Source organism: Lampris incognitus, chromosome 11 (genome assembly GCF_029633865.1).
Source record: "Lampris incognitus isolate fLamInc1 chromosome 11, fLamInc1.hap2, whole genome shotgun sequence".
Taxonomy (NCBI): Eukaryota; Metazoa; Chordata; class Actinopteri; order Lampriformes; family Lampridae; genus Lampris; species Lampris incognitus.
The window spans coordinates 46,777,200-46,803,041 of record NC_079221.1 but is presented as its reverse complement, the minus strand read 5'-3'; the positions used below and the strand labels follow the sequence as shown (position 1 = coordinate 46,803,041).

At 45.7% G+C, this 25,842-nt stretch overlaps 1 protein-coding gene across 1 annotated transcript in view; it reads right to left on the bottom strand.

Moving 5' to 3' along the window:
- Positions 1-21,408, bottom strand: part of LOC130120397 (zinc finger protein 654-like) — a 33,643-nt gene extending 12,235 nt beyond the window's left edge. The window contains exons 1-8 of the mRNA XM_056288941.1: positions 21,283-21,408; positions 20,415-20,560; positions 18,165-18,246; positions 16,114-16,249; positions 15,792-15,994; positions 5,722-5,858; positions 5,209-5,350; positions 4,789-5,073 (exon numbers count right to left, since the gene is read on the bottom strand). Coding sequence (XP_056144916.1) covers positions 4,789-5,073; positions 5,209-5,350; positions 5,722-5,858; positions 15,792-15,994; positions 16,114-16,249; positions 18,165-18,246; positions 20,415-20,560; positions 21,283-21,408 — 1,257 coding nt within the window. The remainder of the gene's footprint in view (positions 1-4,788; positions 5,074-5,208; positions 5,351-5,721; positions 5,859-15,791; positions 15,995-16,113; positions 16,250-18,164; positions 18,247-20,414; positions 20,561-21,282) is intronic.
- Positions 21,409-25,842: the final 4,434 nt, after the last annotated feature.

Genomic DNA, 25,842 nt, shown 5'->3' with positions numbered 1-25,842 from the left:
GCCTGTTTTGGGGGGGAACAGCAAGATCCTCCCACGTGCTACGTCCCCCCTGGTGAAAGTCCTCACTGTCAGGTGAAAAGAGGTGGCTGGCGACTCCACATGTATCGGAGGAGGCATGTGGTAGTCTGCAGCCCTCCCCGGATCAGCGCAGTGGGTGGAGCAGCGACTGGGACGGCTCAGAAGAGTGGGGTAATTGGATGGGTACAATTAGAGAAAGAAAAGGGGAAGAAATCAAAAATAAAATAAAATAAATAAAAAATCATGGGGATAATTTCCATCCATCCATCCATTTTCCAAACCACTTATCCTGCTCTCAGGTCGTGGGGGTGCTGGAGGCTATCCCAGCAGTCATTGGGCAGCAGGCGGGGAGACACTCTGGACAGGCCACCAGACTATCACACAGGGCCTACACACACACACACACTCACACACACACATTCATACCTAGGGACAATTTGGTACAGTCAATTCACCTGACCTACATGTCTTTGGACTGTGGGACGAAACCGGAGGAAACCCACACAGACAGGGGGAGAACATGCAAACTCCACACAGAGGACCACCCAGGACGACCCACCAAGGTTGGACTACCCCGGGGTTCAAACCCAGGACCTTCTTGCTGTGAGGTGACCGCACTAACCACTACGCCCCCGTGCCGCCCCTGGGGATGCTTTGACCTTTGTAAATGAATTAAATTCTGTGGCAGGTCTGACACATCAGATTTCAGTACTAAGAGGAATCTGATTAGGGGACGACTCGGCTCCGGCCAGGAAGTCATCCTTAACAGCGCCGGAAGTTTGTCGAACTTTTAAAAGGATGAACCTAAGACAGGCAGCTGGTCCTGGTAGATCACCTGGTAGGGCACTGAAGGGATGTAGGGAAGAGCTTAGTTATGCTTACTTGTTTCACATACTCTCCCTTCTGGATTACCTCTACCCCACTTGTTTCACATCTCAGTTGATACACACGAAGTTCCCAGAGCCTGGACATCTTCCCCTATAGTGCCTGCCCCGAAATATGGACTTGTCATGTGCATTCAGTACTGTAAGACCGCATATTTCAGTGGAAAGGCTGTTACAGTTAGAGGTGAACAGCAGAATCATCAGATGGGTGGCGAACTTTTTGCCTGATAGATCACACTGTGTCAGAGTAAATGCTGCAGCGTCCTCCCCTATTATTAGCCTCCTCCTGCCAGGACTCTTGGCGTAATATTCGACGCCAGCCTCGGTTCTGATAATCAAATCAAGCATGTTGCAGAAAGCTGTACAAGCTTTTATCTATTCTCGGCCACTTTATACCAGCAGGGGCTCCCTCCAGCGTCTGCAGTTGGTACCACACACTGCTGCTCGGCTCATTACCGGGACAGAGGCGTGATCGTATCACTCCTGTGCTTGCCTCCCTACACTGGCTATCTGTTATATTTAGAATTGATTTTAAAATGTTATCAAGGCTTTAAACGGCCTTGCTCCGACATATAGGTCTGAGTTATTGACCTGGTACACGCCCCCTCGACCATTAAGACCTGCAGATGGAGCCCTGGTAGTTACTCCCGGGTCTGGGTTTCGGGCTTTTGCTGTTAGAACCCCCACACCATGGACCTCTCTTCCTGCTGAACTAGGGCAGACCAAGTCTCTGGCTTCTTTTAAATCTCATCGTAAAACTTTTCTCTTCATGAAAGCTTTTACAAATGTTTGATATTTGTTTTTATTTATACCGTTTTAATTTTTACTCTTAATTATTAGGTCTTATTCTTCTTTTTTTTAAATTTATTTCTGATTTTCTCCCAATTTAGTGGCCAATCGATCCCTATTTTAATTCAAACACCCACCCTCGTACCGCATGCGTTCGCCAACTGCATCTCTCCGGCTGGCAGTCTCGAAGGAGACCCCCTGGTGAAACTCCTCACTGTCAGGTGAAAAGAAGTGGCTGGCGACTCCACATGTATCGGAGGAGGCATGCGGTAGTCCGAGCCCTCCCCGGATCAGCACAGTGGGTGGAGCAGCGACTGGGACGGCTCGGAAGAGTGGGGTAATTGGACGGGTACAATTGGGGAGAAAAAGGGGGAGAAATAAAAAATAAAATAAAATCAATAAAAAATCACGGGGATAATTTCCATCCATCCATCCACTTTCCGGACCACTTATCCGGCTCTCAGGTCGCGGGGGTGCTGGAGCCTATCCCAGCAGTCATTGGGCAGCAGGCGGGGAGACACCCTGGACAGGCCGCCAGGCCATCGCAGGGCCGACCGCACTAACCACTGCACCACCGTGCCACCTATTATTATTATTATTACTAACACTGGGGCCCCACAAGGGAGCGCTATCGCTCTAGTGCTATTTCCCCTTTATACACACGAATCTAGGACTCACTCGTCTGATGTTTCTGATGTTACATTTGCTGATGATAGTGATTTTTGATTGGTGAAGATGACACGGAGTGTCGTGGATTTGTGGCTGAGTTTGTGAAGCGGCGTCACGCTAGTTTTCTTCAGCTAAATACCACAGCGAGCAGAAGGAACCACCAACAAGTAGCTATTAATGGTGACTATACTGAAGTTGTACATGAATATAAATGCCGAGGGACAGTTATTGATCAAAGCCTCACGGGATTTAACACTGGAACGACCAAGACGGTCATTATGGCTGTTTTGGATTTTCAAAGTTTAATAACTTTGTGGGGGGAAAAAGGTACAGACCTGCCGCTCCCTGAAGTGCAGCGACCAGATCACATACCCACATCCGGCTTCCCACCCACAGACACGGCCAATTGTGTCTGTAGGGACGCCCGACCAAGCCATATGTGATATGAATTAGCGTCCGGACGTCTATGAGATCATGTGCTGATTTTCACTGAATTATGGCCATTTATTTTAATTGTGGGGCTTTAAATGGCAAAAAAGGTTGTGCAATTGTCCTACCAGGGTGGCAAATAACCAAAGTTTAGTTTAAATAGCTTGGAGTTTCTTCGTGTCCAAAACATTTTATTAGGTAAAAAATACGGATCCAAAGCAAATCACGATAACACAAACATGAAGGACAAAGTCATCAGTTAATAAAGGTGACCAAATAAGTGCCAGTTTGAATTTAAAATTAGGAGGGCAGCTCAAGTGATGTAATCAAAATTCCAGTACTGACATCACTTATAAATGTTGTGTAATTCACTTTATGCCCTATTATATACTTTTAATGCACCATTTTTTTTAACATATCTCTATCAAAACAGGGAAAAAGTTGCACGATATAAGGTTTAAAAAAGATTCTGTTACATGGGCACCTTTTCCAAACCCCTTTCAGAAGCTTTAAAAGCATTGTTCCCAAACAGGAAGTTAAAAGTTATGCATCGTTTGAAATGTCTGGTTTATCTACTGAGCCCAGTGTTGGACGGGGGCCGCATGATTTCTTGAGAAACATGACTGCAGTAACATTTTACAGTTTGCATTCTTTTACTTAGAGATCATCTTGGAAACATGTATTATGCTGTTTAAAGACAGGTTCCCTGTTTTTTTTTCCGAACGTAGGCTTTATCAAAACGTTCCCGGGTGTAATTTAGAATTGTACAGACAAATATTTCTCTGGTGACTTTGGTGCTGAAATAATTACCACGTTGCCACGAGGCTTCAGCACCGTCTAACGATGCAGTTGTTAAAGCCTTCAAACACCACTACACATCCCCTTCTTCCGTGCTGCCAATTCTTTGTCAAACCGGAGGTTCCTCCGCTCTTAAATTCACCGGTTTTCAACCGTATCTCTGTCCATCTGCAACAGGGAGTGCACAGGAACAATACCTGCAGTTGTTCCTGATCACTTCTGCATCTCTGGAATGGCGGTGAAACCAACTTTCTTTTTTTTGTGGCCACAAAGTGATGTATTGTGATGTCATTTCGCTGCGGGGAAAACTGCTGCGTACCAAGGTTTCTGGTTCTCTAATCTTCCCTGCAGACCCGGTTAAAAAAAAAAACAAAAAACATCATCGTTCCCGCCGCTAATCTACATTTCCATCTAGCCCTCCATTATTCAAACCGCTTATCCTGCTCTCAGGGTCGTGGGATGCTGGAGCCTATCCCAGCACTCGTTGGGCGGCGGGCGGGGAGACACCCTGGCCAGGCCGATGGGTGGAAATGACGTGCTACAAGTGCAGAGGGTTTCATGGATGACCAAAACGAGGCTTACATGGAATGCATCCTGGCAAGAGTAGGCGCTGTGGGAAAGAGTCTGAGTAGGACAACACTGACTTCTCTGTCAACGTAGTACACAGGGAGGACTTTATTGCTTCGATCGACGACATTACTTATCAGTACTGACTGCACATACACAAAACCATTGGTGAAATGTCCCTTTAAAAATGAAAATATTTTGCTGCAATTTGTTCTATTTTACTGCTGTCTTGTGTAATTAGGCTCAGCCACCGTTTAGACTGACTGTTCTGGTCAACCGTGTTGTATAAACGCTCGCTTGACATGACAATCACTGACATGGAAGTTAGGCCAGAAGATGCTGGCAGTAAACTAACCTTTTTGTAGACTTTTTTTAACGATCAACGCATTTCAATAGCTTTTGCAAACAACCGAAAATGCACTTTCAGGATTTGATAAGCAGATTCAAAGCTCACTTTTCCAGGCCAAATCCCATCTTGGATATTTGGAACCAATTCTAATTACATAGTGGATCTCTATACCCAACCCTATTAACAGGAAAACCCAAATATCACTGACCTACAAACCCAAAGCACAATGATCCAAGTCCTGCAAGCACAGTGACCATGGATTTTGTAGAAATTCTCCCCTCCTACCTGTAGGATGTGGAAACGGACATTGGTGGGGACAGGGTGGTTGTGGGGGTGTGGCTCCTGGTCGGGGTGCATGTAGAGCAGGCACACAGTCCTGTAGGCTTCCAGGCTTCGCTCCTGGCAGAAGACCAGCAGGGCACAGGCCCGACATACCTCCAGATCACAAGGCAACATAAAGGCGATGGTCTTGCATACCAAGGAGCGAGTTGCAAGGTCGACCTGCAGGTCACACAGCTGCAAAGCCCTGGTGCAGAGCTCCAAGCAGAACAGGACCCCTTCACCGCCCAGCTGTCATAACACAGTAATCATACCGCATAAGACTGATTTACAGAACAGTTTATCCTAATGAGTCAAATTTAATAACATTAGGGGACAGTTTAAGGTTACAACAGGAGACAAAATGTGCTACAACACAAAACACACCTCTGAAGTGACTACTTTGATGAACGGGAAGATGGCTCTGATGTTAGCAGCAGATGAGGAGAGCTGGTGACACTCAGCCAGGAACCCCTGTCTGGAGTGGTGGGCCCTAATGTAAAGCCTACTCCAGATAAACACCAGGTCCCTGGGAGGAAGGTGAGTGATGATATATCAAAGATACCCGTTATAGAGGTCTGTTGTACGTACACTTAACTACAAGCGTTCTGATCTAGAATTTACAAAATCTATTAAAGGAAAGGAGCAAGGGAATGCACTTCTCCCTGTTGTAAAACAACTACACAATCCAACAGTTTCCACGTCATCTTTTGAGTGGATTCTGAAGGTCTGCCTCAAATTTGCTTAAAAGTCTGGTTTGCAAGATACATATATAATCTGCAACTGGTTTAAGTACTCATACAGATTGTGCAATTTGCATCTAGAGGCATTCATATACTTAAGTCCAACAGAGTACTTATTTGTGGCGTGTGTCTGAGTCATGGGGGTGTTTATACTGACCAGATGCAGTACATGTCTCCATTGCGTAGCTGCTGTGTAAGAAAGGCTTTACACAGCGACAGGAGGAGCTCATCCTTCTCCACGCTCTCCGTGTTGCAGATGATCTCCACTGCATCGTGGCCATCTATCTCCTCCATCTGAGTGAGGAGATGTGCACAAACACACACACAGTCAGTTTAAATACACTGCATAAGCAATGAGGGATGCCATGCACATTATGTATATTTGAAAAGCCTTTCTTCCATTGACTATTTATAATACATGGTTAAAAAAAACATTGAACATTTCAGCCTCAGGGCCCACGTATTTCAAAAGTTGCAAGATAGTCATGTTCATTTAGCCTATTTACAGCGGTGCTAGAAAGCTTGTGAACCCTTTAGTTCATGTATTTCTGCGTAATTGTGATCTACAGTGTGATCACATCCTCATCTAAGTCCTACAACTAGATAAAGAGAAACCCATTGAAACAAATAAACATTTTTAGACTTTTCCATTTATTTATCGAGCAAAATTATCCAACATTTTATGTCGGGCAGCACGGTGGCGCAGTGGTTAGTGCGGTCGCCTCACAGCAAGAAGGTCCTGGGTTTGAGCCCCTGGGGTAGTCCAACCTTGGGTGGTCGTCCCGGGTCGTCCTCTGTGTGGAGTTTGCATGTTCTCCCCGTGTCTGCGTGGGTTTCCTCCGGGTGCTCGGGTTTCCTCCCACAGTCCAAAGACATGTAGGTCAGGTGAAGGGGCCATACTTAATTGCCCCTAGGTATGAATGTGTGTGTGTGTGTGTGTGTGTGTGGGCCCTGTGTGATGGCCTGGCGGCCTGTCCAGGGTGTCTCCCCGCCTGCCGCCCAATGACTGCTGGGATAGGCTCCAGCATCCCCACAACCCTGACAGCAGGATAAGTGGTTCAGATAATGGATGGATGGATTGTATGTTGGATAATTTGTTGGATAAAATCTATGTGAACCTTTGCCTTCAGTAACTGGTGAAACGCCCTTGAGCAGCAACAAATGCAACCAAACGTTTCCAGTAACTGTCGATCAGTCCTGCACATTGGCTTTACAAAGCTGTTGTAACTCTGTGATGTACGTAGGTGGGCTTCCTTACATGAACTAAACTCTTCAGGTCCTTCCACAACATTTCTACTGGATTAAGGTCTGGACTTTCACTGGGCCATTCCAAAAGATTTAATTTCTTCTGCTTGAACCATTCCTTGGTAGACCGATCTGTGCATATTTCAGGTTGCGGTCTTGCTGCATGACCCACTTTCTGTTGAGCTTCAGTTCATGGACTGACACCTTGACATTCTCCTGTAGAATTCGCTGGTACAGTCCAAAAATCTATAGTTCTGTTAATGATGGCAAGCTGTCCTGGTCCAGAGGCACCAAAGCAGCCCCAAACCACACTACTGCCACCACTGTGCTTCAAGGTTGGCAGGAGGTTACTATGTTTGAACGCAATGTTTGGTTTTTATTAAACACAACTTTTCTCATTGAAACCAAAAAGTTTAATTTTGAACTCATCTGTCCACAGAACATTCCTCCACTAGATCCCTGGCTCATCCACGTGTTCTTGACCAAACTTTAGACGGGCAGCCATATTCTCCTTGGAGAGCAGTGGCTTCCTCCTTACTATCCTGCCATGCACGCTGTTCTTGTTCAGTGTTTGCCTGATGTTGGACTCATGAACACTGACCTTAGCCAATGCAAGAGAGGTCTGTAGATCCTTAGATCTTAGCATGGGGGTTCCTTGTGACCTCCTGGAATATCATACACCTTGCTTTTGGAGTGATTTTTGTTTGACGACCACTCCTGGGGATAGTAACAATGGTGTTGAATTTCACCCATTTGTACACCAGGGGTTAAGGGGTTAGGGGTTAGATATAGGAGTAGTACCTTTCCTAGATGGCCTTTCGTGGCATCCTAGACTGGTCTCCATACACCCCAGCATCACGGGAAGTGCAAAATATAGCCCCTCCATGACGCATGACCGTCTGGGCGTGGTGAAGAGCCACACCCTCCTCGTGGTAATCCCATTAACGTTGTCAGGAGACAACAGAGCAGAACATGGCAGAACTAGAGGAGTAAACCTCGATAATAAATGCTGCTATTCCTGTGGGTAGCAGTAGTCCTAGGTGCATTCATCGATAGACTGATATCATGGACCGGGGGACATTGTGGCTTTGCAGATGATCAATGCATCTTGACAATGGAAAGGCACAAAATCTCCAGTTAGCGGAGAACCACAGAACTGCATGTGGAGTAGCGCCCCATGCTTTAAACAAACATGGGCAACCGAAGCCGTTTGGAGCGTCCTGATGGATGACCTAGGTGAGGAGGTTGTACACCATCTGTCTGACAGTGGATTAATGGAGCCCAAACTCTTTAGAAATAGTTTTTTTTTACCTTTTCCAGCCCAGTGAGCATCGACAACCTTTTTCTGAGGTCCTCAGAAATCTCCTTTGCTCCAAGCATGGCAAACTTCCAGAAACATTTACAATGAAGACCGGATTTTGATAGTGAAGACCCACGTTTAGTATGCTCTTGCAATAGGGCAGGGCCTGCTAAACTCACACCTGATTGTTATCCCACTGATTGAAACTTCTTTCAGCTTGTTCTCTGTTTTTCAGGGGTTGCCACAGTGGATTTTATAGTTTCCACTGGTACCCTGTGAGGGCACAGCACCAATGGCGGCCTCAACTGATCTGGTATGGTCTTGTCAATTGTCATACAGATTTGGCAACATTTTACACTGGATGCCTTTCCTGACACAACCACTAACCCTATGGATGGGGGCACAGGTAAAGCACTGGATGCCATCCCAGTATTCATGGACTTACGCCCATGCCTGTGTCCACTATCCCATTGATTGAAACACCAATCACCCCTTTAAATGAAACGGTAATCCCAGAGGTCCACAGTATTGCGTATTTACTCTTTTTGTTTACATGGTGATGCTGGTCGCATGGCTCAGGTCCTGGGCTGTTCTGGTGGTGTCTGGACACTGCTCGGCATCCTCCTCATCATATTCTTCATATAATTTATAATTCCATTATAATTCTGTTATCCTCTTTCAATGCTGTATTGTGTAAATTGTGTAAACGTAACATCCATTGCACATTGTCCATCTTGGGAGAGAGCTCCCTCCTCTGCTGCTCTCCCTGAGCTTTCTTCCTTTTCTTCTCCCCGTTACAGTTTTTCTAGGGAGTTGTTCCTTATCCGATGTGAGGGTCTAAGGACGGGACGTTGTGTTGCTGTAAAGCCCCGAGGCAAATTTGTCATTTGTGATAATGAGCTATACAAATAAAATTGACTTGACTTAAATAAATGGAAAAAGTACCGAGGTTTGATAATTGGATTCTCTTTATCTAGTTTTAAGACTTGGATGGAAATCTGATCACATTTCAGATCAAATTCATGCAGAAATACAGAAAATTCAACATCAATTCCACCCCCAAAAAGGTGCAGCAGAGACTATATTTTCTGATGTTGCAGAATGACCGGAAACGTATAGAGTTAATCTCACTGAGCCGTTTTAAATCCAAATTGAGAGTACTTGAAGCTGATTTCACAACATGTACTTGTTTTTTATAATCTGCTTGTAATTTACTTTTTTTCTAGTTTTTTTTTTTTTTTTGTCTTTTGTTTGTGTTTTCAAATGTAATTTTGCAACCGTGCGATTTTGTAACTGTGCTGCCTATCTTGGCCAGGTCTCCCTTGAAAAAGAGGTTTGTAAATCTCAACGGGATCCTCCTGGTTAAACAAAGGTTAAATAAATAAATAAAATAAAGATTATTGGTATGAGTTCCAGAAATCGAGTGTTGTCGACGGGCTGTATCACAGCGTGGTTTGGCAACCTGAGTGCTCGGGGCTGCAGAGTGCCGCAAAGGACTGAAAGACAGCAGCAAAAAAATCATTGGCCCGGAACCACCACAACTTCACAATATTTACACCACTCGCTGCAAAAGGACACCCCAAAAACCTGCTTAATGACACAAGATATTCTGCTCATGTTCTGTTCTCACTCCTTCCATCTAACATACACTACTGGAGCATCAAATCACACACCACCCGTCTCAGAGATGGTCGCTTTCCACAGGCAGTCAGGTTGCTGAACAGCCGACGCACCCATATGCACCTTACATTGTGTGTTATTGTGCACTCTTCTTTATTGTGTATATAATGAATGAATTCTGTGTACATAATGTATGTAAGTCTGTAGTGGGGTTTTTTTGTTTTTTTTTGGGGGGGGGGGTGCCCTTGTGCCTTTTGTGTTCAGATAGAGATAGCCAGAGCACAAGAATTTCATTGCATTCAAATACACATGACACTAAAGATGTCCATTAAGTGGGGAGATGTTATATATTGTAACTATACCTGGTCCGTTGCTGCCACCTATGGGCGGACCAGGGTATTGATATTACGGGTGGCTTGAGGAGGGACATGTTACAGCTGTTGTGAATAAATTAGCCTGATGCTTAGATTCCCATGGGGGTTACTCCGTGGGAATCTTATCCACTTCTAGTAAATGGATACGCAGAAGGTATCCATTTACTAGAAGTGTCCCCCACATTGAGGAGCTTTTCACTGGACTGGCTGGAGGACAAACCCCTCCAAACAGGTTTGACATCATCTCCCAAGCCCAGATGACTTCGCCAAGGTGTGTCAACACGATTGGGTAGTTTACCCTTGTTTAGACGTTCAACCATCATTCCATATAGTAATTTGCCTTTTACCTCTTCCGGATTTAAAAAGTAATTCTTTTCTCATCTAAAGAAGAACCTGAACAGTCATCAAAACTGGGGCGACTACCTAAACAAGGAAAAGGATCATCTATATGAGGCACGATCAAACCATGTCCCATCAGACAGCGTTTCCAGTGTTCCAGCAGCTTGCTGATGATCCTCACAGATCACACTCCCAGACCAGCGACTAGAGCAGCTACATTGTCCAAGTCAGGCCTAGAAGTGTTCACCACCAATCCAAGGGTTAGAATCCCTGTTCTGCAAAATACTTCTGTGACTGCTGATCCTTCCCAGCAGGGGGTGTTCAGACGTCCTCCATGCACCACAGGCTCCCTCAACAACCAGTATAAGGAGTCACGTTGCATTGTCCTCTCTTTCACCATCATTTTCCACACTGTGAAAACTCCGTGGTAGGAAGGTGGCAAGGCTTGGAACTTCAGAGTCTTTAGATTCATGAGGAACAGTGAGTCATGCAGTCCCTGACCACCAACCTTCTGCAAAACTGTGCATGCCAGTGGTCTCCACACCAAGTCTTTTGGGCCATAAAGCAGCCTCTGGATAAACTGAAGGCGGAAAGTAGCCCCACTACTGGCCAAGTGTACAAGTCCTTGTCCTCCTTCCTCCTTTGGGAGAAAAAGAACAGCCTGGGGAATCCAATGCATTTTATCCCAAAATAAATCAACTGAAACAGCTTGAATTCATGAAAGTACGTTTGAAGGGGGATCAACACAAACTAATCTGTGCCATAATGAAGAACACACTAGATTGTTGATTACAAGTGTCCTCCCTCTGTAAGACATGCTTGGCAACAGCTATTTCCATATTTTAAGCCGGCCTTCTATTTTCTGCTAAAACATTCTCCCAGTTCTTTTCTAGCACAGATTATTCACCTAAAAATACTCCCAAGTACTTTATCCCTCCTTTTTTCCAAGTTAGCCCTCCTGGTAGAACTAAACTGTCTAGTGGTGTTTTCTCAACCATCACAGCTTCACTTTTTTCCAGTTCACCTTAGCAGATGAAAATTTTTTAAAAAGATCTACAGTCCCCTCCAAGATACCGATATCTGTTTGTTAATCATTACCATAAAATCATCTGTGTATGCTGAAATTTTTACAGCTGAAGTACAACCAGGAAGAAAAAAAACCACCGGAGAGTTCTTTTCCGAGTTTGTGAAGAAGAGGCTCGATAGAAAGGGAATACAGCATCCCAGAAAGAGAGCATCCTTTACACATGCCCCTCTGTACATTAAAAGGTGCAGCCAAACCACCTTTGAGTTTTAGTGTACTCACAATATCACAGTACAGTACCTGGATCTTGGCTATTAAACCTGGGCTGAACCCAACAGCATTTAGCAGCTGTCACAGATACTTGTGTTCAACCCGGTCAAAAGCCTTTTCCTGGTCTACGGAAATGAGACCAGTATCTATATCCAATGAGCCAGGGATTTCCAAAACATGCCCAATTAGAATGATATTATCATTTATTAACCTGCCCAGCACACAGTAAGTCTGGTCAACATGAATGACCTTACTCATCACCTCTCTAGAACTTTAGAGAGGCTTTTAAAGTCCCCACACAGCAGAGATACAGGTCTCCAGTTCCTCAGATCTTGTAGATCTCCCTTTTTCATTAGCATGGTGATAACTGCCCTTCTACAGCTCAGCGGTAGTTGTCCTTTGCACAAACTGTCCTGAAGCACATCCCAGCAGATCCTTACCAATCACAGACCAAAAAGATTTATAAAACTCAACGGGCAGTCCATCAATGCCAGATACTTTTCCATTTCCCAGACTCATGAGAGCAGTATACAGTCATTCAGAGACAGTTCTGCATCCAACACCGCATTAGCATCAGCGTCCACCTGAGGTAGCCTAGAATAAAAAGATCTAGCCAACTTTGAATCCTCCACATATTACTTTTAAAGAGTTCATTGTAGAAGGAGGTGGCATATCTGTGGATCTCAGGGGATCCCATTATTGTGGTTCCATCTTCAGAGCGTAAAGAATTAATGATCTTCCTCAGACCATTTTTTCGCTCCAAACCAAAAAAAAAAAAAACCTGTGATGTGACACATTCATGAAACGTGATCGGACCAGAGCTCCCTGTGCTGTAGTGCCCAACAGGCTGGCTAAGGCAGCCTTTTTAGCTCTAAGGGCTTCAATCTGCCCTTCATTTCCTGTAGAATCCACTAAACTCTGTAAGTTTACTACTTCGATCCCTAGTTCTTTAAGGGACCTGGTAATGTGCTTGGTGACATTGCGACTATACTGCTGACATAATTGTTTTATTCTGCTCTTTCCTATATCCCACCATTGCTGTACTGAAGAAAAAGTAGATTTGCTTTTTCTACGTAAAGCCCATAAAAATCCAAAAGCCTCTCTGAAAGATCTATCTTGAAAAAGGCCAGTGTTAAAATGCTAATATGCGCTCTGTACCTTAACATTTTGAATGAAAACGGGGCACTGAACAAGAAAATGGTCCGAAAAACCAACAGCAACTATTTGACATGTTTTAAAGATACCAAAATGATACCAAAGATAACAACTTGTCCTCGGAGTGACTCCAGGTGTACTGCTTGTCATTCCTGTTAAAACCTCTACAAACATCTTTTAGGCCATGGGTTTCAATCAACCGCTTAAGTCTGGCAGATGAAGCGGGGTGAGGTTCTAGATGGTTCCTGTCTAGTTTGGCATTTTCTGTACAATTGAAACCCCCCTCCCAGAAACAAATAAACATCAGCACAATTGTGAATTACATCACATAAGATGTTCAAAAGTCTCGTTCTCTCAATGCCCAAAACTGGAGCATTAAACACTCACAAAAATCATTTTCACACCTTCATATTGTACCGTGACTTTTAGAATATGACCACACATTATTTCTTCTACCTCAAAAGAAGAGGGACTAAAACTCTGAAAAAAAGCACACCAACTCCACCACTGTTAGTTAACTTATGGCTTAGAATGACTTCCCCAGGCCTCCTTCTTCCAGTCACTTTCCTTCACGGCATCGCTGTGAGTTTCTTGTATAAAAACCACATCCAACCTTTTCATCCCTACCAACAATTTGAAAAGAGAAGCTCCTTTCACACCACTCCTTGCTCTTTTTATATTTAAAGACCCTATTTTCAAATCTACCACCACTACTATAGTAGTAGTAGTAGTAGTAGTAGTAGATTTTCAAATCAGTAGATTTTCAAATCACGACTGATTTCAAAATCAGCCATGAAAAGGAAAGTTGTCTCTACAAACAAGAAGAAAACATACAAACAATATGTGGGGAATTAATTTTTTCTTAATCATCATCAATTAGTCATGCTTTGACTTTTGTCGTAATTTTCTTGAGCCGGTAAATCTCTTGGTCTCTAAAAGCCCCCTCTTCCTTCCTCAGCCGTGCCACAGACCTGACAAAAGACCTCAAATTGGGGAAGAACTTTTCAGTTTTAACCACCCTTTGCCCTTTAGTTTCCGTTATTTTATTTTTTTTCTCAAAGGGATAAAAAATGGTTTCATCTTCTTGTGACGGTGTCCACTCACATTCCTCATCAGATGAATCATCCAACACTTCCTTAGCCTTGGCACCACCCTAGTCTTTGTCAGACATTTTCCTTTTACTGCATTTAATTGTTCGACCATTCTCCTCCCCAGACATGTTTTGTTCTGTCAGTTCCTCACTGACCACACTTTCCACACTCTGACTGCAGCTTTCTTTATCTTTGTTACATCTCTTTTCCTCTGTCAGCTCGCGTTTTTCTGATTCCTCTCTGGTCTGGGCAGTATCGACTTCGTTTCTACTCTTAGCTTGATCCTGTTCCACAACCCGATGCCTATCCTGCGTGTCTGCCTCCGTCTCCTCTACTTTCTCTGCAGACGGCTGCACAACGGGTGAGTCAGACTCGGCTACAGGCTGCGGTGCTTGAGGCGGGCTTGAGCTGGTCTGCTCCCCGGCCACAGGCCAAGACCGAACCGAATGTCCTCCTGCACCGCAACCGAAGCATTTCATCGTCTCAGAGGTGGCAAACACATTACAACTAAAACCGTCCACTTTGAAAGTGAAAGTCAGGTTTAAATCACCTGTGCTGCCCTTAAGGATCATGAAGACATACATGTCTTCTGTGACACACCACGTGTCTTAGCTTTGGTGACTTGGACCCCAGCAGAACTAATTTAACGGGAGACACCAGCTGCCCGAAACGCGACAGCTCCATGGCCAACACTTCATTTTTAATAAACGGAGGTGCGTTTGAAATGGTTATCTTCTTTGCCAGGTTCGCCAACGGGGGAAGGGGGGGTGAAAGAATCACGAATCACCACACCATTTTCCCCCACTTTTTCAGCTTTGGCCACATCGTCTAGGAAAATGACAACAGCTTTGTTCATGCGAGAAGCAGACTTTACACTTTCGAAACCGACAACCTCTCTGACAGCATAGCTGGCCTCCTCCACCCCACAGCCGACACTCGGCAATATTTTAACCGCATGTCGGCGTGTCAGCTTCTCCAGCTCTGCACAACTACTGACAACGGGCACAGTGCCCGGCGGCCAACCGCACTACCAAACTACACCCAAAACATGACCACCACAACCTAATAACAACAAACTAATCATGCAAATAAACACAGAACAGACAAAGAGAAAGCATAGAACTTTCACTCACACCGAAGCAAAAACACGCCGTCACTCCGTTCACTCACTCGCCCTTCTGCTCGAGACAGAGAGACAGAGAGACACAGAGAGACACAGACACAGCAATAGAGAGAGAGATAGACAGAGACAGAAAGACAGAGATAGAGCAAGACATAGAGAAAGACAGAGATAGAGACAGAGAAAAAGACAGAGATCGAGACAGAGATAAAGAACGAGACAGACAGAGAGAGAAACAGAGAGAAAGACAGCGATCGAGACAGACAGAGATAGAGACAGAGATAGAGAGCGAGATAAAGAGACAGAGAGAGAGACAGAAAGAGAGAGAGAGTGAGATAACGAGACAGAGAGAGAGATAGAGACAGAAAGAGAGAGAGCGGGAGCGATAGAGAGACAGAGACAGAAAGAGAGAGAGACTGAGAGAGAAACGGAGAGAAAGACAGCGATCGAGAAGGACAGAGATAGAGACAGAGAGAGATAAAGAGACAGAGACAGAGACAGACAGAGCGAGAGAGACAGAGAGAGACAGAGAGACAGAGCAAGATAAAGAGACAGAGATAGAGACAGAAAGAGACAGAGCGATAGAGAGATAGAGACAGAAAGAGAGAGAGACTGAGAGAGGCAGTTCAGACAGCAAATTCACACTCCACTGACCCTGTTCCCTTCGTGCCTCCTTCTTTTCTCCCTACCTTCTTCTGCAGGTTTTCATGTAGCGAGGCCTTGTAGAGGCAGGTGAGGTAGGCCTGGTGAAAATACAGATGTTTTCCAGTCACCGGGTTCTCCATGCAGCTTTTAGCTAGGGTCGTAGCCTCCTGCACACGGTCACACGCCTGCAGGTAGCGCAGGCGCAGCTCCAGGAACACGGGCTCCTCAGAACTCAAGTACTCCTCAACTGGATGGTGGAGGCAGTAGTGGTGGTGGTGGGGGGGGGGTCAGTACTTATTTCAGCATCAATTGCAGTCAAATATAGCTAAGTAGTGTGTACATTTGTATGTGTGTGTGTGTGCCTACCTTCCGTCTGTGGTATTGCTGCCTCTCTCAAGATGCTCTGGAGCACTGGGTTCTCCCAGGGGCCTCCTACTTTAATAGTGTGCTTTACCCTTTGCAGGTAGACGTTCTTGTGCCTTAAGAGCCTCAAGTGGCACTCCTACAGGTTGATAACAGACACATTCAGTCACTTCTTTCCACTTCAGAGCCGGGTGATTTCAAAAAGTTACTAATTCAGAAACTCAAGTGAAACCTTCAAGTATAATGGCCTCCTCGAACGACACAATTTTTGAATCATTAAAGATCATCACAGTCAGACCAGATAATCAGCTCCTAACCCGTCTTAGTCACCAGATAAGAAACACTACACATTTGACACTCACAACCCTGGACAGTATTGGGGAGGAGGAAACGTGTCGAAAAGTAATCATCCCCATCATGGGTTCGACAGAGCAGGTAGCTAGCTTCCTACTTATTTATGGAGCTATGGACACCAAAATAAATAAGAGAAGTATTTTAGCCTGGACCCATTACTGGCTAAGGAGAAGACGGCAGTATGGACTCCTCTGAACAGAAGAAGTAGCCACATATAATAATAATAATAATAATAATAATCATTACAATTATATAGCGCTTTTGTAGATGCCTAAAGTGCTTCACATTGAAGGGGGTAACTCACTTCAACCACCACCAATGTGTAGCACCACCTGGGGGATACTTGGCAGCCATTTTGCACCAGAACACTCACCACACATCAGCTTGCGGTGGAGGGGGAGGAATCATTGAGCCAATTACATGGGAGATGATTAGGTGGCCAGATGGAGAGAGCCAGGTTGGGAATTTTGCCAGGACACCAGGAGACCCCCTACTCTTTGGGATAAGTGCCATGGGATCTTTAATGACCACAGTGAGTCAGGACCTCGATTTAACTTTTCATCTGAAGGATGGCATCTCCTACAGCACAGTGTCCCCATCACTGCACTGGGGCATTGGGATTTGATATTTGTTGTTTTCATTAAGACCAGAGGGAAGACTGCCCCCTACTGGCCAACCAACACCACTTCTGGCAGCAACTCAGTTTTCCCAGGAGGTCTCCCATCCAAGTACTATCCAAGTCCACATCTGCTTAGCTTCTGTCATTTGGCAGAGCCAGGGTACATGTTCAGTCAGAATCATTATACATTTTTTTTTTCCCAGTAAAGGACTGAGTTATATGTTTGCCAGCAGATGGGGTTTGTTTGTTTGTTTGTTTGTTTCTCTGGGTTTCTGTTATGCTCTGAGTAGTCTTGAGTTTTGTTTTGCTTTTTAATGGCAGCCTATTCATTGAAATGTCTGTCCTCAGAAGAAAGAGCAATGACTGGATCTAGAAAATGCATTATAAAGTTCTCATTGCCCACATCTGTTGACAGTATCATGCTCTCACTGGTCAATGTCACTTAACTCTCTTTGACATAAGAGTCAAACTTGTGTCTCAAGATGTCTTTTTCTCCCCAACTGTATTGTATCCAGCCAATTACCCCACTCTTCCGAGCCGCCCCGGTCGCTGCCCCACCCCTTCTGCTGATCCGGGGAGGGCTGCAGACTACCACATGCCTCCTCCAATACATGTGGAGTCACCAGCCGCTTCTTTTCACCTGACAGTGAGGAGTTTCACCAGGGGGACGTAGCACGTGGGAGGATCACGCTATTCCCCCCCAGTCCCCCCCCCCGAACAGGCGCCCCAACCGACCAGAGGAGGCACTAGTGAAGTGACCAGGACACATACCCATATCCGGCTTCCCACCCACAGACACAGCAAATTGTGTCTGTCGGGACGCCCGACCAAGCCGGAGGTAACACGGGGATTCAAAATGGCGATCCCCGTGTTGGTAGGCAATGGAATAGACCACCACGCTACCCAGATGCCCCCTGATCCAGTCTCTTCTCTCCATGAACATGGAGAAATAAAATAAGATTAACTTTTTTCTAACTACAACTATATTTCGACCATTTTTTTTAGAACTTTATTACCCACCCCAACCTTTCTTTTGAGTCAGAGAACAGGTAAGTGAGAGTGTCATGCATTTTTTCTTCACCTGGAAGGAATCTAGGATGTATTTTAAAGGCTCCTCTCCAAACTCTTCTTTGCTGAAGAAAAGCATCAGCTCAAAAAAGCTCCTGAAAGACACACACAAGAAAGGCACAACCATGAAAATCACAGTGTCACAACTGCTGATGGCAAAAATTCAAAAATAAAGTCCTTCAAGAAAACAACTTAATCACAATACTTGTCACTACCATGGGTTTTCTCCTTTCCAGGTGGTCCCTTTGGAAGTGCGCAAGTTGACACCGCATTCACACTACCACTGAACACTTCAACAGACTGCTGTTCACGTGTCCAGCGTGGGATTTTGGTAAGACTGGTTTGCTAACGGCAGTGCCAGCGGTGTGCAGTGGCGGTGTACTATCCCTGGCCCCCCCGCTGGCCCCCCCAGCCACGAGTCGCATATGCAGAATATGCTTCTGATTATGCATAATAAGCTTCTATCTGATATCTTACATTAGGTGGTGTTCATTTAAATCAATAATGTATATTTTTCTTAACTCTCATATTGACAGTTTTCCACTAGCCTATACAGTATACTACAACAGCAGCATAGAATTCCCGAAATTCAGTCATGGCTTTTGGTTTTGGTGTGCCACCCCAAATTTTTCAGTGGCCCCATTTGGCCCCCCCGATGAAACATTTCTGGGGGCGCCACTGCCGGTGTGTAACAACAGGTGGTGGACATGGAGATACTACCGACCAAACACAATTTCAATTTGTTTCAACTGATTGCATGAAAAGAACAAGGGATTTCGATGATAATGTGAATTATTAATAACGAAATCATGGTCATGGAGACAAAGCAAGAGAGGCAAGACTGAGATGGTTTGGACATGTGTGGAGGAGAGATGCTGAGTATACTGGGAGAAGGATGCTGAATATGGAGCTGGCAGGGAAGAGGAGAAGAGGAAGGCCAAAGAGGAGGTTTATGGATGTGGTGAGGGAAGACATGCAGGTGGCTGGTGTGACAGAGGAAGACGCAGAAGACAGGAAGAGGTGGAAGCGGATGATCCGCTGTGGCGCCCCCTAACGGGAGCAGCCGAAAGTAGTAGTAGAGATGGTCATGGAGAATACTGGTTTCTGATTGGCTGCAGGGTGTGGTTTAAAACCATCTAATACACACATAGTTCAGCTCAAATTTAATCACCGCGTTGAATTAGTACCCTGGCCGCAAAGTTACGATGTGACCACAGTAACATGCTGGATTAGAAGTGAACCCAGTTAAAGATAGAATGAGTAGGATTAGCCTAAAAAAAAATCACTTATAGACTCATACAAAAATAATCCCGCTCAATCATCACTCATGACCCGCTAGACGTGTGTGGCGGTGTCTGTATCTGCAGAGACCCTGTCCTCTACCTGTACTGTCTTATTTGTCTTATTTTGCTGTGTGCGGGACGTTTCTGGGCGTTAACCTTTGGGCAGCGGGACTCTATAGCAACGTAGCGACCAGGTGCCAGATCGAGATCATAAGCATGCCTCAAACAGGAAGCTACGACAATGGCAGACACAGTGCCGAAAAGATGCAAATATAGCGAGGCGAAACACCAAGGGGACGAAGCTCGTTCCAAAACAAGAGTGGATGTGGGGTTGGCCCTCACCCACCGGCGAGCACTGAAGGAGAGGATGGGGGATGAAGAGCGACGCGGAGTTGGTCTGCTCACTGGGATGTGGTCTGGCAACTGCGGTCAGGGGGCGCGTCCTTCTGGTGATGTTGAGCCGGGGGCCAACATTGAACGTTGTGTTTACAAACCGCAACCGGCAAGTCCTACTCATTCCACGTTCAAGCTTTAGCTCGGCTTTTGCTTCCTAATCTTTTAATTCGGAGTCTAAAACATTAAACGAAACGCAAGTGAACGCTTAATATGAATGCTTGGTTAAGTGTCCGTGGCATAAATGGAATAATCCACAATAAGGTGTGCATTAAAGGATTCTAACACACGGCTTGTCGTGGATTATCGCTCACAAAAGTTATTGAGTCGTGGACTTCAATGGCCCTTCCTCCAAGGAAAACCGCCTCCCGTAAGAAATCCATAACTCGTTTCTAAGACACACACACACACACCCTAATTAAAACTGGGGGAGCTGAGACTCCTCGGATGTTCTGATTTCCCCATACTTGGCTTGGTTTGAATTTAGACACAAAACAAGACTTACCTCACCCTAGAAAGAGTGCTCGGGGTTTTAGCATGGAAGAGCCCAACCTCACAACACACCTCACACTGACAAAGCTACTTACAAGGCCAGGCTGCTGAGGGCATAGCTGATGTGCTGGCAGTCATCAGGGAAGGCAGCGACGGCTTTGGTGAAACTGCAGAGAGCTGTCCGCAGCACCTTCAGCTGAGGAAGAGGCACCTGCCATCTCCCCGTGTACTCCTCGACCAACTGTGCGAGAAGAGCACAGGAAAACACAGACACACATCTCTTTAACAGCTGTTCAGTCACGACAACGACACGAAACCGGATATATCAGGGAGGATGCCCATTGGGTGTCGTTTACCTTGACTCTGAGCTGCACCTATATGTGGTAAGTAGGTTACAGGGTTATCATGCACATCGCCCTGATAAACCCGGCTAGAGGCGAAGAAAAGGGTCAGCGATCTGTCTTTCCATTAAGATGCGCGAGACCCTTTTACTATGCCTTGGTATAAGGTTTGGTTGCACGACTGACAGCTACATCAGTTGGGGGTACAGCTAAGACCCCGGCTATTTACTGACACGTGCAAACAAGCTGGGACGCTCCCGACGTGGACACACAATGGGTGAACTATTCAAGCCACCCCGAATTTAACAACCTGCAACGGGACCAAACCGCTGCATGCCACAGCTAGCTGAGCGGGGCTACAGCCGAAGCGGGGCACCGTTTGGCAAGCACGGCGTTTGGAGAGCCTCTCGAACGAGGCACCCGGCCGGCATCCGCCAGCTGGACCGCGCCGTACCGGACTGTCCTCACGCGGATCGATACGGTCTAGCCCGGCAGGCGCTAAGCCAACTGTCTTGAGCGACGCTGGCTTTGGCCAGCGGCTAAGCTAACTAAGTTAGCAAAAACATGCACCCGCTTAGCTTCGTCACAACGGCCGCGAGCCGCTCCGGCCCGTCCATTATACCTTGCAGAATTCCGCGCAGTAGGTTCTGCTCTGCGGGGACGATTCGTCGCCACAGTGTCTGACGGCCAGCGTCTCCAGCGCCGACTCGAACGCGTCCGTCTCCAAATCACTTTCGCTCTCCGCCATACTGGTTGTTGTATCCAGCGCATAGTCAAGGTTGCCAGGTGCGAGGGAGAACATCCCCGAATCCGGCGCCAACACAGCCAACCTGGCAAGCCGCCGCTCACCCGGTTTGTGAATTACGGGAATCCTCGCTTATCTTAAAGCTAAAAAAACAGAGACGTTGCATTTGTACACGAAATGAAGGGGGGGGGGGCTCTAAAACTGAGACGCGACCGTGTTGGGGATGTGCTGTGGAAGAACGAGTGGAGAGGCAGGAATCTCTCCTCAATGGCAACTCCGCTGCCCCCCGTACAACGCCGCACGACCCCCGGGAGCGCTTTTATTTCCCCGCCGGCCAGAACGGACACCGACGTAACGCTACAATGTTTCAGATTTAGCCGCGCTGATCGGCTACAAATAGATACACTGTATCACAATCCAGTACCGTCGTGTTGTTGTTCTTGTTAACAAGAAACTCTATGTTGCACCGTTACAACAATTTAAAGGTAATGTCGGGCGCGTCATATGAACGCAGGCACTTATTAAGGGGGGTCGTACTTTGTATCATTTATGCTACAAACAAAGAGGAAAGAGACTTTTTCCGTGAGTGTTTTTTTTGGACGGTGGGTACGATAATGACACCATAATCTAACCTGAAAGAGGTTATTCACGGTCAACGTGACTTCGCGTTTACAGGAGACGTCGTCAGAACACGTGCACTTCACCTCACAATAACACAATGACAAAAATGACAGAGGCACGCCATTATGTATACATGCTGGAAGAACCCCGCTACAATGTAGCGGTTTGGTTCTCCACCCGTCTAAATCTCCCTCCTCTTCATCCTGCCGGCGAACCGCCTTCCCCCTGCCCCTAAAACCCCCCCACACACACTCCAACTCCCTCCCCCACCCCAACTCCCTCCCCCCAAATGCTCAGAAGCATCTGAGATGCCGAGAAAAGTGGTTTTTAGCCATTTTTAGAAAATGCATATTTTGCATAATTTTGCATAATTATTATAATTTTCTGCTATTTTTCTGGTCCTCTCTGGAACAATACCTACCACCTCCAAAAGAAATTAGGATCATAAGTGCATTTTTGCAAAAATGCATATTTGGCATGCTTTAGTTTTCGGTTCCGCTATCTACACTAACTAACTAACACACACACACACACACACACACACACACACACACACACACACACACACACACACACACACACTAACACCACACACACACACACATTCGAAAATATGGGCGCTGATAATGCCAAAACATTTCTAAGTCCCAGAAATTTTTTTTATATAGGTGAAAAAAATCAAAGATGCTCAGAATCATCTGAAATGCCGAGAAAAGTGGTTTTTAGCCATTTTTAGAAAAATTCATATTTTGCATAATTATGCATAATTTCAATTTTCTTCCTCCCTCGGCCTCTTCATCTTCATCGGGGGAGGGTGTTGCTGCCCTGGTCTCCTGCTCCACTTCATTGGTTGAGGGTGTTTCTGCCTTGGCCTCCTGCGCGCTCGGATCATGGGAGGATGTTTCTTCTTTGGCATCCTCCTCTTTCTGGTTGGAGGAGTCCTTTCCCTGATAGGAGGTGTAAATACACCAGAGTTAAGTTTCAGTTAATATGTACAGAGCAGTACACAGCCCATAATTTCTACACCAAAAGTCTATGTCGCTTTAAGTATGTTGCCTCGCAACAGTTAGGGGGCGGGGCTAACGGGCACGGGCGGAGAGAGCGGAGCGGGAGACGAGAGCCTGCTGGCACTCGGCCATGAGGGTCTGAGTGTATTATGCCCCATGTTAGCTGTCAGCTAACATGTCACTGAAGTCTTGCTAACCTGTAGCATGTGTTTTTGGAGCTAGTCTCGTCAAGTGTATACTGCCACATGCTACTGTAAACTACTAATAAGACACGTTAGCCCCTAGCTAACGTGTCTGACCCCTTAGCCGAGCGGTTAGTGATGTCGCCTTGTGGTGCAGTGAATCCCGCACCGGGCAAGAAAGTAACCGGTTACACTACTTAGCGCAGTGTTTCTCAACCGGGGGTCCGCGGACCCCTAGTGGTCCGTGGTGTAATTGCAAGGGGTCCGCGAAAATAAAATATCTTTAAAAAAAGATCCTATGACATTTATAGAAATAGGATTATTTTACTCAAATGTGACTGAGACCTTTATCTACCTAAACTATAAAGGGTAACAGGACTTTTTTCTCTAATTACATCTGTTTCACGAGTGTAATTTATTGTATTTTAATAAGAGATCTCGCTCCCGTTTGCATTGTTAAAAGTTACTGCGTAAAAATTCTGTTGTTACATATATCTGAAAGTTACTGAATACATATTCTGTTTTGTTACATATATCTGAAAGTTACTGAATACATATTCTGTTTTGTTACATATATCTGAAAGTTACTGCATAAGAATTCTGTTTTGTTAACTATATCTAAGCTACAACTGAAAGCTCTTATTTTTGCCCCAAAGAGTGAATAAATGCTATAATGCAATTTAAAATGCAGTTTCTACTGTTTCTATCAAATTGCAACCCCCCTCCCCCAAGATCAGGTGGAGGGGTCCTCAGGGTGGATCAAAAATACGCAGGGGGTCCAGGACCCCAAAAAGGTTGAGAACCACTGACTTAGCGGCTAGTTAGCGCCCCTGCTAATGTATGCTAACCCTGCATGCGCGGACATTGAGGCTGCACACAGCGTCACCAGACAGCGCCCCGTGTGGCCGGGAAAGCACGGCTTCACCTCTGGCAACAAGGGAGCTCCACTGTTTCCCCTCTTCATCGCCTCTAGGGCCGAGATGGAATTTTCTTCACCATAGTCATCGCCGGAGCAGATGACGTGAGAAGGCCGTGACCGGACATTAAAGGGCAGAGACCTTTGACCTTTCATCAGGGGTGAGTCACCCACGGTTACCGTGCTCAAACCCAGCTCCCATCAGGCCTGCAACGGGGTTGTTTATTGGTTTATTGCCGGCTTTTGTTTTTATTTTTATCACGTGGGCCCACACCAGTGAATACTTAATTGTTGTTAGTTTCTGTCAAGTGTTCATTTTGAATGTAAATTCATGCAAATTGATCATTAATGTTTCCTAATTGTGAATACAGGTTTAAGGGTTAGTGCCTATATTTTTGTTGTCGAGTGAAACTCCTTAGTGCCTTAAAAGAACACTAAAAAGGGGTCTATTTTCATTTCATTTATTATTTTCTATTGTGAATAAATAATACATCTTCATGAAAGATCATTTCACTTTTCTCATTGTCCTGTTAATAAATGTGTAATAAATAGAGGGGGTTAAAAGAGTTAAAATTATAGGATTTTATAGGGATAAGGTTAAAGTTTAAAATACATTTGTATCGTAATATCTTAAGTTGGCAGACAATTAATACTTTACTCACCTTTGAGGGGTAACCTACATAAAAACAAGACAAAGTTTATGTTAAAGGACCCAGGGCGCTGTATCTCAGGTAAGGTGATACCAAGAAAGCGCTACAGAGGTCTTAGACGAAGCTCTGTGAAGTGCAAAACTCCCGTGATTCTGGGGTCAATACACTATAATATGTCCTACTGCTGTACACTGATTGTCTGACATTACAGCAAACTTACTTGATCCTTTTCACTGAGACACATGGCAAAGTTGTATACTTGCCTATAATGTGCACTGTTTCTTCTGTCTACCACTAGAAACACAGTGATCATCGCTGTCTCTGTATTCTGCACTGCTATCCATGGAACTGTCCTTGTTTTCTTTCTTTGCCAGGACTTTTTCCTCCTGCTCCTTGAGAGCAGCGTGCCTCTGCAGGGCCTCCACCTGCTGCAGGAGCATGTCTTTGTTCTGGAGGATTGAATCCTTTTCTTGCTCCATGGCCTCCTTGGCAGAAAGAGCGGCATTTAACTCCTCCTCTGCTTGGCGGTGGGCAGTTGCCATCTTTTTGTTGCTCTGAAAAAGCTCGTCAGCGAGACGTTCCAGCTCCTCCAACCTACCACCAAGCTCCGTGGCAGCAATTCGAAGTAAATCCTCCTCCCTCAGGGCAGCAACTCTGTGCAGGGCCTCCACCTGTTGCAGGAGTACGTCTTTGTCCAGAATGATCGACTCCATTTCTTGCTCCGTTGCCTCCTTGGCATAAAGAGCGCCATTTAACTCCTCCTCTGCTTGGCGGTGGGCGGCTGTCATCTTTTTTTTTGCTCTGACAAGGCTTGTCAGCGAAGCGTTCCAGCCCCTCCAACCTACCACTAAGCTCCATGGCAGCAATTCGAAGTAACTCCTCCTCCTTCAGGACATTGTCTCTACAGGGCAGAGCCTCTCTGCAGGGCCTCCACCTGCTGCAGGAGCACGTCTTTTTTTTCTTTTTTTGCTCCTCCCTCAGGGAAGTTTCTCTCTGCAGGGCAACATCTCTCTGCATGGCTTCCACCTGCTGCAGGAGCACATCTTTATCCAGGATGATCG